Source organism: Gallinula chloropus (assembly GCF_964237585.1).
Source record: "Gallinula chloropus genome assembly, chromosome: 4".
NCBI classification, from domain to species: Eukaryota; Metazoa; Chordata; class Aves; order Gruiformes; family Rallidae; genus Gallinula; species Gallinula chloropus.
In genome coordinates this window covers 35,067,467-35,086,166 of record NC_140088.1, presented here as the reverse complement: position 1 = coordinate 35,086,166, position 18,700 = coordinate 35,067,467, and the positions used below count along the sequence as shown (strand labels likewise).

The 18,700-nt window shown below is 40.5% G+C and overlaps 1 protein-coding gene across 2 annotated transcripts in view; it reads left to right on the top strand.

Annotated features, from left to right (window-relative positions):
* The window catches only part of CKAP5 (cytoskeleton associated protein 5), a gene marked incomplete at its 5' end in the record, with an annotated part of 41,400 nt that extends 25,051 nt beyond the window's left edge, over positions 1–16,349 (top strand). The window contains 17 exons of one of the 2 annotated variants that reach the window (XM_084262823.1): positions 385–510; positions 1,206–1,355; positions 1,759–1,962; positions 3,118–3,253; positions 4,046–4,239; positions 6,017–6,189; positions 7,340–7,513; positions 7,873–7,993; positions 8,689–8,868; positions 9,330–9,517; positions 9,938–10,013; positions 11,446–11,634; positions 11,732–11,869; positions 12,371–12,454; positions 12,548–12,707; positions 14,340–14,494; positions 15,639–16,349. In XM_084262823.1, the coding sequence (XP_084118949.1) occupies positions 385–510; positions 1,206–1,355; positions 1,759–1,962; positions 3,118–3,253; positions 4,046–4,239; positions 6,017–6,189; positions 7,340–7,513; positions 7,873–7,993; positions 8,689–8,868; positions 9,330–9,517; positions 9,938–10,013; positions 11,446–11,634; positions 11,732–11,869; positions 12,371–12,454; positions 12,548–12,707; positions 14,340–14,494; positions 15,639–15,893 (2,703 nt within the window). In that variant the 3' untranslated portion in view covers positions 15,894–16,349. The remainder of the gene's footprint in view (positions 1–384; positions 511–1,205; positions 1,356–1,758; positions 1,963–3,117; positions 3,254–4,045; positions 4,240–6,016; positions 6,190–7,339; positions 7,514–7,872; positions 7,994–8,688; positions 8,869–9,329; positions 9,518–9,937; positions 10,014–11,445; positions 11,635–11,731; positions 11,870–12,370; positions 12,455–12,547; positions 12,708–14,339; positions 14,495–15,638) is intronic. The other variant, XM_084262824.1, reaches the window with a different exon arrangement.
* Between the last annotated feature and the right edge of the window lie 2,351 nt (positions 16,350–18,700).

Genomic DNA, 18,700 nt, shown 5'->3' with positions numbered 1-18,700 from the left:
GTTAATAGCAGTTTGTCCAAGGGCAATACCAGCCTGTCCAAAGCTAACACAAGCCTCAGCAAAGGCAGTACCGGTCTGTCAAAAAGCAAATCTGTCAAACAGGTACCACATCGGGTTTTAGGGATGTGTGTGGGTGACTAGCACACTGTTTGAGAGCGTTGTGTTATTTCACAGGGTACTACTGTTCACGCTGTCACGGGTGTTGCTTCCACAGCAGCAGAGCACATACTTTTAAAATTCTAATCAGCATTCTTCCTCCAGTTTCTCTCTGGCTCTTGTACACATGGGCAGCATGAGGCTGGCTGGCATCTTAATGCTTGCAACTGCTGGGACTGAGGCATATGCGTGTCATCTGTTGCCTGTTAATACCTTGCTTTTTTTCAGGGTGTACAGGGGAAGAAAGTGCAAAGCAAACCGAATTTGAAGGAGGATGATGATAAATCAGGTCCTATTTTTATCATAGTCCCAAATGGGAAAGAACAGAGAATGAAAGATGAAAAGGGTCTAAAGGTGAGAAAAATCTCAATGTATTCACAAGTTCTGAAAGTGTGATTTTTTTTTTTTTTTTTTTTTTTTTTATTTCAACATGTAGCTTTAACTTTCAATTTAGAATTAAACATTCTACGGCATGAAAGTGCTTGTGCCTTGGCCTGATTATCTAGTTCTTCAGGTGACTTTCACCAGCCAGTATCTGGTTTTATTTTGATATTTCTGTTCTGATTTTTAAATTTTCTTCATTTATACAGTCAAAAAAAAAAAAAGCCAAAGGTCTTTTTACAACTTCCAAGAGATGGTCTTCAGTTGTGAAGTATCAAGTCAAGCTGAAGGCAGTCAGCTTACTTCAGTTCTAGGATACATTGTAAATGCTTTAATATACTAATTTTGAACAGCCCCGCTGATCAAGCTTGTCTTTTTTTTAAGGGAAATTTTATTACTTCAAATATGCATGTTGTTTTTAACTTGCTATTAAGTAAGTGTATCTGTAGCTTAAAAGCAACCACTTGAGGTGATAAGTGACATAATGTCCAAAAGACATCTACTCCGTATAACATTTTTGCCAAGATGAGCAAACCCCACTGAATTTTCTCATTACTTGTTGATAAGCAGAAGAGTTTGAAAACAGATTCTGAAAGGGATGCAATTTGCAGATTCTTTCAAGTAGAAAGTTATTTCTTGCTTTGAGTTCCAAATGCTGCCTTTTACAGGTGTTAAAGTGGAATTTTACTACTCCCCGTGATGAATATATTGAGCAGCTGAAAACTCAGATGTCCACTTGTGTGGCCAAGTGGCTGCAAGATGAGATGTTTCATGCAGACTTTCAGCACCACAACAAAGCACTGGCTGTTATGATTGAGGTGAGTCTGGATCTGTGGTGGTAGATGATATATAGAATTACTCTGCTGTGAAAGATTCTGTTTGAATTAAAATCAAATGGTAGTTCTTTGAGTCATTTTTTCTGATGGGTCATTTTTTTGTGAAGTTAAAACCTTGAGATCTATATAGAGAAATACCTTTCAGAGGAGCTATGGTGTTAGTATTAATGTTTTTTTGGAGAAGGGATAATTTGCTCACTGGAAACTTCTCTTAGAACTTCAGAAAGCTGTGTAATTAAAAGCGAGTACTTACGATTCTAGGAATCAATCAATAAGGGTAGACAGTCTTATCAGGCATAGCTTTTCTTTATTCTCTGCTCTTCTCTTGGACAATGTGTTTCATTTTGCACAACTTTTTCTTTGTGGGTTTTTTCCTTACTTCAAGCACTTGGAGACTGAAAAAGATGGAGTCATTAGCTGCCTGGATCTGATCTTAAAATGGCTCACCCTGCGGTTCTTTGATACCAACACAAGTGTTTTGATGAAAGCACTCGAATACCTTAAATTGCTTTTCAATTTGCTGAGTGAAGAAGAGTATCACCTTACAGAAAATGAAGCTTCCTCTTTCATACCATATCTTATCCTAAAGGTACAGTTCATTTTACAGAACTAGCCTTACTTCTCATGAGGAATATAGCAGGATACCATCACTGTAATATGTTAATTCCAAATATATTGTGGATTCACTTAAATCCAGTGGGTGGCCAGTTACAAGTGGTGGTCATCAGGGCTCAGTACTGGGGCTGGTTCTCTTTTCATTTCTTTGTCAGTCATCTGGACAAATTGATTGAGTACACCCTCAGTAAGTTTGCAAACTGATAGATGATATGCTTGAGAGTAGGAAGGCTCTATGGAGGGATCTGGACAGGCACGTTGTACAAGGCTCAGCAAGGCTGAGTGCTGGGTCCTACCTGTGGGTCTCAACCACTCACTGCAATGCTACAGCCCTGGGAAAGAGTGGCTGGAAAGCTGCCTTGTGGAAAAGGACCTGGGGATGTTGTTTGACAGCTGGCTGTATATGAGCCAGCAGTGTGCCCGGGTGGCCAAGGAGGCCAACAGCTAGGATGCAGTACTCAGCACTGGTGTTGACCACAGCTAGATTATTCTGTGCAGTTCTGCTCGCTCACTACAAGACGGACATTGGGGTGCTAGAGCATGACCAAAGAAGAGCAATGAGGCTGATGAAGGGTCTAGAGAGCAAGTTGTATGAAGAACAGCTGAGGGAAATTTGGGTGGTTTAACCTGGAGGAAAAGGAGGCTCAGTTGAGACCTTTCTGCTGCCTATGGCTACCTGAAAGGAAGTTGTAGCAAGGTGTTGGTCTCTTCTAAGTAACAAGTGATAGGACAACAAAATGGCCTCAAATTGTGCCAGTGGAGGTTTATATAAGTAATTTTTAGAAAAATTTCTTCATTTGGAGGGTTACTAAGCATTGGAACAGGCTGTCCAGGGAAATAGTCACCAACCCTAGAGGTGTTTAAAAGATATGTAGATAAGGTGTTTAGGTATGTGGTTTAGTGGTGGACTTTGTAGTGTTAGGTTTACAGCTGGACTCCATGACCTTAAGGGTCTTTCCCAACCTAAACAATTCTATATTGCATATTTGCCTTTAAAAGCCATTTACAGAAAAGGATTTTTGCATTGAGACTAATTCTGATTTTTTAACATGATTTAGATTAATCAAGAGTATCGTAAGACTGTTTAAAATAAAGAATATTTCTTCCCTCCCCACCCTTTCTCCACTAGGTAGGAGAACCAAAAGATGTCATCCGCAAGGATGTACGTGCTATTCTGAACAGGATGTGTCTTATCTATCCAGCCAGCAAGATGTTCACTTTCATTATGGAGGGGACAAAATCCAAAAACTCAAAACAGCGTGCAGGTGGGAAATGGCATGATGAACTGAGCAATTGCAAAGTACTTCAAATTGCTTTGGTTTCCATCATGAAAAACCCAGCATAGTAATGTTTGGTGGAATGTGAGATTTGCCAATGTACAGCATTGTATGCAAGTGCTTCTATGTGTTTAAAGGCTCAGATTTTATAGTAGTATAATCTTTTTATTTTTTGGTGTCTTTATACATCTCTGGAAGATACAATCTGTTTAACTGCTATTGGCATTAAGATTGAGCCTCCCTTGAGTGGGTTTATTGTCTTAGCAAAACAGTCCTGGGGAAAACGGTGACAGTACTGCTCAAGGAATTGGTTAATCTGATAGAAACATTTCTTTTGAAAGTCTCAACACCCTGCATCTGTCTCAACTATAGATATTATTTATGATGTGGTGGTTGTAGTTCAAACAACTCCCTAGTAACCTTGACAATATCTTATCCTGGTATAACCAGGAAGTTAAACTAGACACAGAACACAGCATTGCAAGCTCACAACTTAGCTTCACAGCTAGGTAATGTGAAAACTGTAATACTGCTGTGTATGGGAAAAGGGAAATATTTGAAGGGCGCAGGGATGAGTGACAGCTTTTAGATGTTATCTGTGTGAAACAGTCTGAATCTTTCATTTACTACCCATCCCATAAATCAACTGGAGTGAATGCATTGTGGCTGATGTTTCTCTACAGTGAATGTTCTGGTTGTGCAAGCAACGCAGAAATTAGGAGAGTGCTCTTCCCAGCACCTTTAAACTGGAATGTGCCTGTGTCACTTTCTTCCTTTTAGAATGCCTGGAAGAGCTTGGATGTCTGGTTGAATCATATGGCATGAATGTATGCCAGCCAACTCCAGGGAAAGCCTTAAAAGAAATGGCAACTCATATCGGTGATAGGGACAACACTGTGCGCAATGCTGCGCTGAACACCATTGTGACTGTCTACAATGTTTATGGAGACCAAGTGTTCAAGCTGATTGGAAATGTGAGTGTTACTGGAAATAAGGTTCTCTTAATTTTTTTTTTTTAATAAATCAGCACTGTTTTTCTTGTGATTGGTCATGGTACATCTTGCTGTTGGTGTCAAAAGCATTTTATAAAGTTGAAAGTAACTTTCTATGCCATAGAACCTCTAAAAGTTAATTGGTTAATTCCTCATTGTGGGATATATAACCTTGAGTGTGCACAAATGAAAAGCCAACTTGGAAGAAACAAGCAAAACACTTTCTACCTTGGGAATTCAATTATTTTATGAAAGGTAGCTTGCTTTATAGTCAACTGTGTAGGTAACACCTGTGACTCTTAACTATGTTTGGATAACATGGCCAAAAAAAGGCTAGTTCTTGGGGCTCCATCAGGTATTCTTGGCTTCTCTTGTATGGCCATCTCCTCCAACTGCTTCACAGTCAAAGTCTGGTAAGTTTGGTTTGTTTGGTGTATCTTACTGCACTCTAGTGCTTACCATCTGCATCAGTGCTGTGTTGCTCTGTGTTGCCACTGGTTTGTCCTCTGGAAATCATGCTTAGCTGTGCCATCTAAAATGCAGTACAAGTTCAAGGTGGCAAAACTCAGTTCCCAGTCTCCAGCAGTGAAAAGCTAGATCACTAGGTTGACTACAATTACTGTGCATAACAGACTAAAGGTACTGAATTCCAACCCAAATCAAGCGCTGTTAGATCATTTCCTTCTGATTTGTTATCTGAGTTTGTAGTCTTAGTAATGTTTCCAGTAGCTCTTAAACTGATTGGAATACAATAGATAAGATAATGCAGATAATTTTCTGATGCATTATATGCCATAGTGCATGTAAGCTAATGGAGGGATATTTTATGGAGTGCAATGAGAAGGGAAGCAAGGCTGCCTTTTTTTTCTTTTTTCTTCAACTTCCTGAAATGTTTGGAATTCTCTTGAAAGATGGCTCTTGGAGAAACTAGAAGTCAAATTAACATAGCATTTTTCACTAAGATTTTAGATTCCCATTACACTATAGCTCAGAGTGCAATCTGCCACCTCCTCAGTGTTGCACAGTCCATTTGGATTTGGATTTTCAAAGTTAGGAAAAGAACTGTAGCACTTGAACCATTCAGCCCCTTCTAACTATATGGTTTTCTCAGCTTCAGTGCAGTCCATCTAGTCTCAGAATTTATGGCTTTTCAGGAAGGTTTCCTGGTCACTAAGGCTGTGGGAGGGTACTTCCCACAAAGTTGTCACAGCTACTTATGGTCAAACTGAGTCACTGGTAGCTCTCAGTCCTGTAAGTATGCAGCTAAATATGATGCTGTTTTCACTGTATGAATTGGGAATGTTCCATTGGCTTGCCTTGCTTCAGGTTTAGTTATTATGGGTCAACTGTTAGAAGGACGCTAGCTTCTGTTGCAGCATCCCTAGTGTTAAAACATTGTTGGAGTGCTTAGTTGGGAAGATAGAAAAGCAGGTGGGGTTTTTCTGTTTGGGTTTGCAACAATTAAACTCATTACTGTAGAGTGGTTTGAATTTAAGATTACTTGTTTCTTGGAAATTATGTGGGCTAGAAATAGCTGTATTCAGGATTACAATCAGTCAGTATGGAGTAAGTAGCTCCTGAAGTAGCATCTGGCAGTTCAGTGTGGCCCCGTTAGGACTGCTGCTGGATGGTAGTATTGACAGCTCCTTTGCTATGGGAGAACTTCAGTCTGCAGCACGAAGGGGTATACTTCCTGTAGGTGATCAAGGTTTCAAAAATCACTGCAACTCAAAGTGAGTGAAAGCGTTGTGTGTTGTAGCTTTCTGAGAAGGACATGAGCATGCTGGAGGAGAGAATAAAACGGTCAGCCAAGAGGCCGTCTGCTGCTCCAGTGAGACAGGCAGAGGAGAAACCCCAGCGCACTCAGAACATCAGTGCTAATGCCAGCATGCTGCGGAAGGGACCAGCTGAGGACATGTCCTCCAAACTCAAGTATGTAAAGCTAGATTATTGTCTAGTCTGCATAGTGTATGTGCTAATATCATGTTCGGCAGTGTTATTTTAGTTCTTGTGTATCATCACCTTTGCATGTTGGGAAAATTAGCTAAATAATATAAAACAAAATGTCTGAAACTTTTTATTTTTGTCTTGTCTGTCTTGAAATCTTTCTAAATGGTCTTGTGCCTTTTTTCACTGCTTCTCCATGGACAGAATTATGTATCGCACTTATAGGATGTAAGTACTGCCCACTAACTCCTTGGTAGCAAGGCTCTTGTATCTTGCAATTTCTATTCTAGTTACCCCTTCTTGAGGGTGACAGGTTTGCCGTAGCCAGTTCTAGGTTATTTATAGGTCTCCGAAACAGAAAATAACAGAAAATACAGCTTTTTGCCAAGGTGACTATGGGTCAGACTGCAGGCAGACACTGCCACGTTAGATGGCTTTAGAAATATTGGGAGAGCTCCCTGTGTGTTACATTAAGCTTGGACTTGAGTAGACCCTGTTCTTAACCCGTTAGTGCAGACATCCAGCACAGAACTGGATGAACGTGTGTGTGTGTTATAGAGCCTGGTGCAATGGGTACCAGAAACAAAAAGCTTAAAAACAGTATTTCTTGCCACCCACTCATTATCTTGGAATAAAAGCATCTGTTGACAGCTGTGTATTAAAATATTCCCTTGAAAAAGCTGGTATGCAGCACAAGTCACGTGAGATGCTGGGGAGTCATAGGTTCAGAGAAGTTTGCGAAGTTGCTATGTATATATGCACCCTGTCCATCATTTTAATAGCAAAACTGAAAAGCCACTCATATTCCATGAGTGCTCCTTTAAACTGTGCTAGATACCTCTGAATATGAACCAGTGCATTCCTGTCACAGATGGCAGGGGGTCTCATGGTGGGTTATAAGAGAAACTAGGAAGTCAGGTAACTAGAAGCTACTCTTCTGGCCTACAAGAGCTGGTTTTACTAGCGGCTAGGGGAAAGTCAAAGGGAGTTATTAGGGGGCTTAAAGAAAAATGGACCTTCAAAGTTTGCACTATTCTATTCTGAGAGCTTTAGGGCTACCAGTGGATGCTAGTGCTAGTAGTCCTGCCTCTTGTGTGTGTGTATGTAACAAACACCTCTACCCTGGTTTCTGTAGCCAAAACCGCAACATGGGCAGTCACTCTGAGACAGCGCATACAGTTCCACGGGAATTTCAGCTGGATCTTGATGAAATTGAGAATGACAACGGTACTGTCAGATGCGAGATGCCAGCTCTTGTGCAGCACAAACTAGATGACATCTTTGAGCCAGTCTTGATTCCTGAGCCCAAGTGAGTCTAGTTTTAATACCTAAGCAAAACCAATGGGGCTACTTAAACTCTGTTTGAAAAGCTGAATTGACCATGCTAGTTTTCTATGTTTGGACTTAATGCAAGAAGATAGTGTCAGCTGGTTTGGAGAGAGACGTCAAAGCATTTGTAGTAGAGGGATCTCAGGTCTGTAAGTGTATCATCAGTGTCTTCACAAGTAGTGCAACACACATGTTAAAAAGAATGATCCCTTAGTATTGCCCAAGAGAAGTGAAATTATTTTGCTCTGTCTCTAAACAGTTTTTGAAATCTAGCAATTCAGTGTAAACTTGAGCTGTCTTTCCAAAGAGTAACAAATCTTGTTTTTTCCTACTGTTCAGAATCCGTGCTGTGTCACCACACTTTGATGACATGCACAGTAACACAGCTTCTACTATCAACTTTGTCATTTCCCAAGTAGCCAGTGGTGATATAAACACAAGCATCCAGGCTCTGGCACAGGTAAGGGAATTAAGGTAGAAACTAATCACACTGTACTAAATGTCTGCGAGGATGATGAGTTGCACTGTGGTGGAGCAATCATGTCGGGTGACATGGACTCTGCTCAGAATCTCCCTGATGACAAAACTAAGTGCACAGGGGCCATCTGACTCGCTTTAGCAATAGAAGATCCACTTGGATCATGTTGAATAAAGTCTTAACACAGAAGCACTAAGCAAAAATAAAAAGGCTTATCTATTTGTTTCTGTCAACTATCTGTACTGTGAGTTTGAAAAAGCTAGTGAGACATAACTTTTAAATGTAATCTGTTCTACAGATCCTTAGCAAAGAATTGTCGTCTCATGGCTTTTACATGTTTCCAGAGTGCATTTAACTACTTAAAAGTAGTTATCCAGAAAATATTGTGGGTCTTCACAACTGTTAATTCCAGAATCCATATTGTAGTATTTCATGTGTTCATTAGCGGATATGATATGAGTGCAAGTCTCTAAAAGACCTGGATTGATTGTGTTTGGATTAGCGATAAAAGTCTGTGGCTGCTGATTTCAGGTGAAAGCTTAGAATAAAAGTGCCTTGGTAAATGGATTGGTCAGGACTGGTAAGACCTTTTGTATAGGAAAGTTCTTAAATTATAGTTACTTTGCACTGTTCACATTTGGTTGACTTGACTTTGGTGTTTTGGTTTTAAATCTTAGATTGATGAGGTTCTCAGACAAGAAGACAAAGCAGAAGCGATGTCTGGCCACATTGACCAATTCCTAATAGCGACCTTTATGCAGCTTCGGCTAATCTACAATACGCACATGGCAGATGAGAAGCTGGACAAAGATGAGATAGTCAAACTTTACAGCTGTATTATTGGGAGCATGATCTCGGTAAGGCTTTGACCTAAAAGTTAAGGTGAACAGTAAGTAATTTCTGTGGGGAAGTTGCAGAAGAGTACGTCTGTCCAGAGCTGACTTTAGGTTCCTTTACTATTGAGTCTTATTTATGAAGCTTTGTTGCTAATTGTCTGCTCACCAGTGCATCTTTTGGGAGGGGCAATGGGGAATGAGAAATTGAGGAAGAGGAAAAAAAAGGATATTTGTTGTTTCTACAGAATAGAGCCACTCAACACTGAAATTGAGTTTTTAATATTGTTGACTCTTCTGTCCTTAATTGGTGGGCCAAGTTTTTTCAGAAGGCACTTGGTAGAAATATCTTTCTTCCCAGCTGCATTTTTATTGTTTAATGGGGGCAGGAGGATGTCAAATGGTTTGACGGTCTAGTCTAGAGAGATCTCTATATCAAAGCATTGCCTGTAGAGAAAACTTCTAATACTGCTTTCAATTTGTAGCTATTTCAGATAGAGAGCCTGGCTCGAGAGGCCTCCACTGGTGTGCTGAAGGACCTAATGCATGGTCTTATTACATTAATGCTGGATTCTCGGGTTGAAGACCTTGAGGAGGGTGAGCAGGTCATTCGATCGGTCAACCTCTTGATAGTGAAAGTTCTGGAAAAGTCTGACCAGACCAACATTTTGAGGTATGTAATGAAAATTGCACAATTAGTGTTTCTCTTAACCCATTCTTGTGTTTCTTGAATGGCTGAGTTTGTTTCACAGTTGTTATTCTGTAAGCAAAGAGTGATGTCATAGAATCATTCAGCTGACTAATGAATTGTTACTGATCATCAGTGATGATGAGAATTTGACTGCACAATCTGCATAACTGGAGGCAGGTTCAACAAACCCGCTTAGTATGCTTCAGTGCTTTGTATCTAGTCCATCACACTGCCTCTTAAACTCTTGTAACATGCTAGAAAAAAAGAAAGAGCTGTTATATCACATGAAGTAAACTACTGGACAAGTCCCGGTCTCTGGTGTGATATTCTATGGGGAATTAGTGTCTCTTTTTTGCCTGTAGCACTTTTCCTGTGTAACTAATATAAACTTATTCCTTTCAGTGCTCTTCTTGTTTTGCTCCAAGACAGCCTGCTAGCAACAGCCAGCTCTCCTAAGTTTTCAGAACTTGTCATGAAGGTGAGCCTGTAGTAGAGGTTTTGAATTCGCTTCTGAATCCACTTAAGCTGAAAGAACAAACACACCAAAAAAAGAATTGGTGAACATAACTTGAAATATTTCTTATAACTCTTACAATCTTTTACATGTCACATATAGTGATTTCATGTATGGCAGGAGGGAGCAGAGCACCTGCTCATAGCTTACAGAAGCTTGTGTGTACTAATACAAACTCCATGCAGATGTGTGCAGTCACAGGCTGGACCTGTCATCTCTAAGAACAGGCAGTGTGAACATGCAAATGCCTGCATCTAAAGCATAGGCATAATCTTTTTTTATAGTACAACACCCTTCTGTAACTGGCAGGGTTTGGAGACATCGTAGGCATTCTTGATGAGGTTAAACTAAAGAATTCATGCTCGGTGTGGGTGTAGATAGCATATATGCATTATCTGCTGGAACTTCTTCCCTCAAAGGATTCAGTCTGCTGTTACTGGTAGTGAAGTGAGTGCTGCATTTATGTGTCAACTCTAAAGAAGGACCTGGATACAATAACTAGTTACAAAGAGAAAGCACATACTGGCGAAAATGTAACTTGAGCAGACAGACAGGTGTATATGGTAGCAGAGTGAAATTGCTCAGAACTGCCCATTGTAGGAGAAAATCAAGTTTGAGATCAACTAAGGATCCTGAAGATGCACAAGTCCATGGGACCTGATGAGATGCATCCAGAGGTTTAGAGGAAACTGGCAATGAAGTGGCTAAGCCACTCTCTGTGGTATTTAAGAAGTTGTGGCAGTCTGGTGATGTTGTCAAGGGAGGTGATTCTGCCTCTATCCTCTGCTCTTGTGTGACCCTGCCTGGAGTACTGCATCCAGCTCTGGGGTCCCTAGTATAAGACAGACATGGAGCTGTTGGAGCAGGTCCAGAGGAGGTACACAGAGGTGAGCAGAGGGCTGGAGCACCTCTCCTGTGAAGGCAGCATGAGAGTTAGGCTTGTTCAGCCTGGAGAAGAGAAGGGTCTGGGGAGACTTTACTGCAGCCTTCCAGTACTTGAAGGGGCCTATAGGAAGGCTGGAGAGGGACAGTTTATAAGGATATGTAGTGATAGGACAAAGAGTAGTAGGCTTAAACTAGAAAAACTTTACGTTACATATTAGGAACCTACATATTAGGGAAGAAATCCTTCCCTGTGAGGCCCTGGCACAGGCTGTCCAGAGAAGCTGTGGCTGCCCCCTCCCTGGCAGGATTCAAGGCCAGGTTGGATGGGGCTTTGGGCAGCCTGGTCTGATGGAGGGTGTCCCTGCCCATGGCAGGGAGTCTGCAACTAGATGGTCTTTGAGGTCCCTTTCCAACACAAACTGGTCTGTGATTCTATGATAGTTTGTATAATTGCTATAATTAAATGCTTTTTCCTTGAGTTGAATTGCTTTAAGTCAGCCTCTCATTCCAGTGTCTGTGGAGAATGGTGCGTTTTCTTCCGGAAACCATTAATAGCATCAACCTGGATCGGATTCTACTGGATATCCATATTTTCATGAAGGTCTTTCCCAAAGAGAAGCTGAAGCAATATAAGAGCGAATTTCCTATTAGGACACTGAAGACTCTCCTTCACACCCTGTGCAAGCTTAAAGGGCCCAAGGTCAGAGCAGTCACTAGTCATGTGCTACTTTAAGTTGGACATTCATGCAGTCTCTAAAGCTTTTCCTTTTTTTTTCTTTTTTTTTTCCTCCTTTTAGATCTTGGATCATTTAACAATGATAGACAACAAAAATGAGTCTGAGCTGGAGGCTCACCTGTGTAGAGTAACGAAACACTCCTTGGACCAGTCGGGAAGCAAAGCTGATAAGGATACAGAAAAAGGGGCTTCTCGCATAGTAAGTGATGTAAAGGTGTTGGTAGGGACACACAATGAAAAGCAGTTTATTTAAGAAACAAACTTAATCTTGTGATTGGAAATACAAAGTATTAATTGCCTTTCCAACATGCAGGTAGAGTTAGAAATACTCTTCTAGTCTCGCTCTTACAGCTGTTTTGGGAACTTGCAGTGTGTTTCTGTTGTTAACTGAATATTTTGTGTATATGAAGTACTCTCCAGAACAGTACAGCATAGGTATTAGTCTGCTTGCTACAGCTTTTGATCTACTAAAAGCTAACCATACCCAAAATGGGTTTGAAGCACTGACTTCTCAGAAGGAGTCCTACAGCTTGATCATGTCTTCATTCTATGTAAATAATTGCTGTATAAAACCCTAATCGCTTCAAGACTTCATCTTGGAAGCTCGGTCCAGCTAGCAGGTCTGAGGGCACTGTGTCTTTGTCTAACTCTCCTTCATTTTCATTCACTTTATTTTACAAGTCTCTATTTATTTACTTAGGAGGAAAAAGCTTCAAAGGCCAAAGTTAATGATATTTTGGCAGAAATATTTAAGAAGATTGGCTCCAAGGAGAACACTAAGGAGGTAAGCGCTCCCTTCCTGCAAGGAAGCAGGCATGATGCATTAAAAAAGTGTATGCAGCAGTTGTAGTAACACAGAGGAACTCTTCCCTCCCAGGGCCTGGCAGAGCTGTATGAATACAAAAAGAAATACTCGGATGCAGACATTGAGCCCTTCCTGAAAAACTCCTCTCAGTTCTTCCAGAGCTATGTGGAAAGAGGCCTCCGGCTGATCGAAACAGAACGTGAGGGGAAGGGACGCATTACTGCTTCTACAGGTACATGCTATGGCAAAACTGACTTAGGAGCAGCAGAGATACAAGGAGAGCAGTTACATATCTCCTCTGGTAGAAACTAATACTTGCAGATTTCTAGAGTGAGTCAAGTATTTTCTTTACACTTGTGTTGCTTCATGAGATGCCATTTGCAGGGCCCCTATGCGGTCTGTGTTAACAAAAGAGATGTTACAAGCATTGTCACGCTAAATGTAGGAAATACCTGAAAGGCTTGGAAAACAAATGATTTGAATTCCAATCTCACCCTGTGAAAGCTTAGCCTGTGCTTTGTATCTCTGGTATCAAGAATTGTTTCTGCAAAGTATGCAGCTGGTTTGTAACAGCAGCAACTGTCAGGTTTTCGTTTTAGTTCTTGGTTACTAAAATGGTACAAGAGGTTTTTTGATAGAGTATTATTTACTGTGGAATTGGAAAGTTTATTTTAAACAACTTGATCTGTTTCTCTAATAGTCTTTGGCCTCTTTTCAGCGAATCAGCTTTTTAATTGCATAAATTCCTGTAAAACACTTAGCTTAAACAAGTCTTTTCATTGCAGATAAGCACAAATGAGTACTTAATGTAATATGGAGGGAATGTGACAAATGATTAGGCAGCAATCAGAACTGATACACAGTCTGTCACTGCTTTAATTAATTTCAGTTCCCTGTGAGACTTTAGCCTTTTCTTCTACTGCTGTTACTTCTATCCCTGTATTGTAAATTACTCTGGTAAAACAATGTAAGTATCTTTCAGAACCTTCTAAAGGTTTCTGCCTAGATACAACAGAAAATTCTACCTTTCATCCTGAAAGTCTGTACAGCCAAGAAATACTAATTCAACAGTTAGACTTCAAAACAGAATTTACATGCTCCAGTTTTCTCTCTCTCTTCTCACTATTATAGTTTGATATAATAAAGATTATTGTTCCATCTTGCAACTCTGCTTTATTTAGACTATAAATGTTTAACCTTATTTCTCCTTTTATTTTAAATACCCTTGCAGTAAACTAGTGAAAACAAATCCCTGTCCACACTAAGTGTTAGAACTTGCCATTCATTTCAGAATGGAAAGGTTTTATTCCTAATGTAAAATATTTCCCTGAACTTTTGCTAAGGAAGTTTTAAAAACCTTGCTACATACCCTCCAGAAATCACTATTTCAGGTGGAATTGGGAGAAAGAAGCAGCTTTAAGTTACCTGAAGAAGAGGTAAAGAAGGGGAATAGAATAAGTAGTGAGATCTGCCCAGGAGTACTACTGAACTCAGAAATCAAAATATTCCCTGTACTGCTAATTGTCAAGTTATCTCTGGACATTGCGGCTACTGCTGATACACATCAGCATCTTCCTTCCACAGTCATCTTCAACTGTTGGCCTCAGCACTGCTTCTGGAGCTGCTCTGCTGCTGCTTCTTAAATGTCTCCGTTTCCTTTCTAGTTTTTCAGTTGTCACTCTTGCAAGGAAATTAAAGGGTTGATAAGCCAGCAAATACAGACAGCTTTGTTGTTTATAGATTGGTTAATGCTTCATCCATTGTATCTTATTTCATGGAACTAAAACTTAGTCTTTTGATGGTTTTAAATTTCTTTATCTTTTTCTTTATTTTTTTTCTCTAACCCCTTCCCCTCATGCTCCAGGAATCTCTCCTCAGATGGAAGGAACATGCATTCCTGCTCCTACCCACACTGTATCTTCATCTATAGGAAACACAAATGGGGAGGAAGTGGGGCCTTCAGTTTACTTGGAAAGATTGAAAATCCTCAGGCAGCGTTGTGGCCTTGACAACGCAAAGGTATCTACTTGACAACACTTGTAAATCCCCGGGGGAAACACTTCACTTGCTTGGGGTTGTTTTAAGAATTCAAATGGTTGATTCTTTGATGCCGAAGACAGATTCCAGTCAGAATTGATTATACTGCATGTCCTAGTTCTTTAGCGCATGTCACACTGTCTGCTGCAAGTGGCTTTGAATGCATTGCTTGGCCAGGTGGGCTTACATTTCAGTCTACTCTTGTTTGTAGCACTGATGTACATGCAGGTGGTTTCTACAGCCCTGTAGTTTGGTATCTTCCTTTGCCACATAGTTATGTGTGTCACCTTCAAATAACTACTGTTCTCTAAAGGTTAATACACATTGACATCCGAGTTGAATGATGTCGGAATTCTAGATATTTCTGCTCTGAAACAACCATAAGAGCTAAATGAAGACTTTGAATTAAGTTTTATATATTTTTAGTGTTGGAAACCTGTAAGCCAAAATTTCTACCAGTCCAGTGACCTGTGTGTTAGCAATCTAGTGTTGATTAATGGTTTGCACTTGGCCACATGAGAAGTGATGTTTGCTCTAGAGGAGTCATCCAGGCACATCACTGTCTCAGCCTTTAATGAAACTTGTGTATCAGCTCAGAGCTCTGAGTAATTGCCTGTCCTTTAGGAAACAAGGCAATTAAAGCAAATGGAAGTATTGTACTGGCAAAAAAAGAACAGTGACTTGACATTGCTGGTCTTTGGTAGGGTGGATCTTGCCAATCAACACAAGGTTCCTCTTCCCATTCCTCCAGAGAACTCATTGGCTGTTGATGCAGCACATAGGCATGGACTTTCCTCTTGTGGGGTTAGAATTCAGGCTGTTCGAGACTGCAGGAGGCCATCTCAGTAAAGCACTGGTCCGCTGTGAATTTTTGATCTTTAAAGACTCTAGTTCCTTTGTGTCCTCATTGATACTAAGTTTAAACATTTACTACTTAAATGATAGGAATTAAGTATCCTAGCTAGCTTTGCATGGTTCTGGCTTTGATAGCAGCTGACTTTATTGTTCCACATCATCCCATATTCCATTGCTCCTTCGCTTTCCTCTGTTTCGTGTTTCTCGTGATTATGGTTTGCGCTTCCGTGGCTTTTGCCACTGTCTTAACACTTCATTTCCCCCCCCATAGCAGGAAGACAGGCCGCCTCTGACGTCTCTGCTTTCAAAACCAGCAGTCCCTACGGTTGCATCCTCTACAGATATGCTTCACAGTAAGCTCTCCCAGCTCCGTGAGTCACGGGAGCAGTACCAACATCTGGACCTGGACTCCAATCAGACTCATTCCTCTGGCATTGGAACTACTCTGGCTTCACCCTCTTCTGCAGCAGCTAATATTGATGACTTGAAAAAAAGATTGGAGAGAATAAAAAGCAGTCGCAAATAGAGATGCGGGAGAGACAGCATTGCTGTTGCTTGGGCTGTCTTCAGCTTTAGTTTACTAAACTAGAAGTCTTCATAGTTAAATGGCCTCATTTAGGCCTAATGTATACAAACTGGTTTATGTATAATACAGTGGATTTTGGGGGGTTGAGTCATTGTGGCACAAGTATTTGTACATACTCTGCTTCTCAGTGAGCATTTCTTTGACAATAGAAGGCTGTCTGTGTATTAGTTTTAGTGTACAGACTTGTAAACAACCATCTTGCTCTGACTAGTTTCTCATAACTTGGTTTTTTATTTGTAAAATTGTCTTTAAGATCTTTTCCTAGTTCTTAGCTCTTTAGTGATTTCACTTTTAATTTTGTGAATTCTTCTCCATGTAATCCTTGAACTGTTGATTCTGTATGGACACATGGCATGAAGTAACTAATTTAAGTGTCTTTTGTAAATAAAGTTTGCATTAACTATACCAGCCTCTGTAGGAACAGCAGTGACTGCTGGGTAGAGAAGTCACTCTATTTCTGAATGTTAGTCGCTGGGCATCTAGAAACCGAACTAAGCTATTCTTGACATGAACCTTGGGGTTTGGCTATATTATAAGGAAGATGAGTGAATATATACTATCTGCCAGTGCAATCCTGAGACTTTGCACTCTTACTTCTATTAGCTGTAGTGCTTTTTTTTAATTTGTTTGGAATATGTTTTTGTAACTTGAGAGTAAGTTGAGACTATTTGGTTTGCTGAAATGCTTTTAACTTACCTAGTCCTTGTGATGCCTCTATCCAAGTTAAGCATAGGCCCATCTTGTACAAATGCTTTCTTTCAGGGAGCCTGCTGCTGTTGATACAGAATAGATTAGCAGCGATGTACAGTCAGTGGACTCATTTATCCTGAACTCATTTGGTTAAGCAGAATTCCTCATGTAGTTTTCAAGTGCAGGTGGACCTCACTGCCACATTCTTTTTGCTCTTAAACATCTGATGTCAGCAGACTATTGTTTTGTCTTAAGACACCTGGTAGTGCTAGTCTGAAAGCTGTAGCCACCGTTACACTGTGTAGCCTTTCTAGCCCTTTCATCTCTAGGGAAGTGGTCTGTTTTCACCTTACTATTGCACTTTCCATGCAAGAGCTGGTTGCGCAGCGTAAATTGCACATCTGTTCCATAGCTAGAACAGAGTTATCGAAGAACTGGACAGAACTGGACAGACAGGCTTAAAATGGCACACATCTGCTCTAGATTTTAATCTGTTCCACGTATCTGCTGCTTTTGTTGTTTGCTCTGTGGACCAGCAGCCTCTGCATTAGGGCCGGTTCTGAATCTACCTTGCCTGATTACAGTAAAAATGTGGCTTTAAATTAGTACCTGTACAACAGATCTATGCCAGAGCTTCTGCAAGTGGCTGAAATCTTCCTTTTACAGGATGCTTAGGCTGGGGTTGCAGCTGACGTAATACTGCTTATGGTGAGTTTGTACACTGTGATAGCAGGTGACTTGCAAGCATTCTTCATCCTGTGTTAATTGGTATGATGCCATTCATTCCTCCACCTCCTCGACTGAGTACTCGCAGTCTCCTCTCCTAACCTGAAGTGGGCATGCACTTTCTTGTGGAACAGAGCTGTATGATGAGTAGAGGTTTGGCCCTTATTGGTAAGTGGTGAGGTTTTGCGCACCTAAACTGGATGTTTGTGAATAGTTTGTGTTGGCTGGCACTAGAGTTACTGCCACTACCTCTCAATTACTAGCTGCTTTTTGAAACCTACAGACACTTAAATTAATCCATATGCTCCTTTACCATGTCCAGCAGATGTTCTGAAGATCTGTTTGTTGATTAGCTCAGGATGTTAAAACAGCGATGCCTGCAAACCTACATATAACTATTTTAAATTTGAAGCTGAATTGGAAGTGGAGTACAGGAATAATTGAGTAGCAGAAGATATAGTTGCTTACGATGAATGAGTTTTTGCCCTGTGTCTCTGTAGTGTTTGGTTGGACTCAATATCCTGGGAGTTCTGAACTAAAACTTGTGCACATAAATTAATAAAGCCTAATCTTTTAGCCCAGACAATACTTAAATGACATTAAACTGAATTTTAAAAATGATTCCTCTGTATTGTTTGTAACAAGTCAGTATTAACAATGACTTATTCCATAAGCTCTGTGGTCCTGGTTCCCCTCTTAAATATGCCATTTCTCACAGATTTATTAGGTAGCAGTGAGAAGCTGAGGCTAAAAATTTAAATACTAGAAGGACTAAACATTTCCAGTGTCCAATGCCTGTGGTTATCAGTTACTTAGAATATCTGTGGAAAGTGAGGTGTGTGTCTTCAGATGGTTGTCTTTATACTTTCTTTGTGCAAACTGGGCTGTTTTCAAGTTGGTTCCCAAATGAGACATCTTCAGGGAGGTGGCCAGACAGTGTGATTGATCAACAACTTTGTTTTATATCCAGCTAATTTCAGAGTTATCTATAATGTCACTTTTCCAACACAGTCACTGTGCTGCTTAATGCTCTGTATGAAGCATAACAATGTCACTGTTGCCTTTTTCTGTGACTTGGCCCGGGGAATGAGTTCAGGAATATGGTGGCATAGGGAGCAAGGATAGCTTCCAAATCTCTTGATTGCTTTAAGAGAAAATTGGGCTGAACAAACTGGCCAATATGTGTTTATTGTTGAGTCCTTGATCATCTGCAAATTGCTGCTGAAGAGCAAGAACTGAAGCTTCTTTTTGTGGGTGATCCCTAAACAGGCTCTGTAACACAGCCTAACAGGTACAGTGCAGGATGCTTCCATTGGAGGCCCTCTGACAGT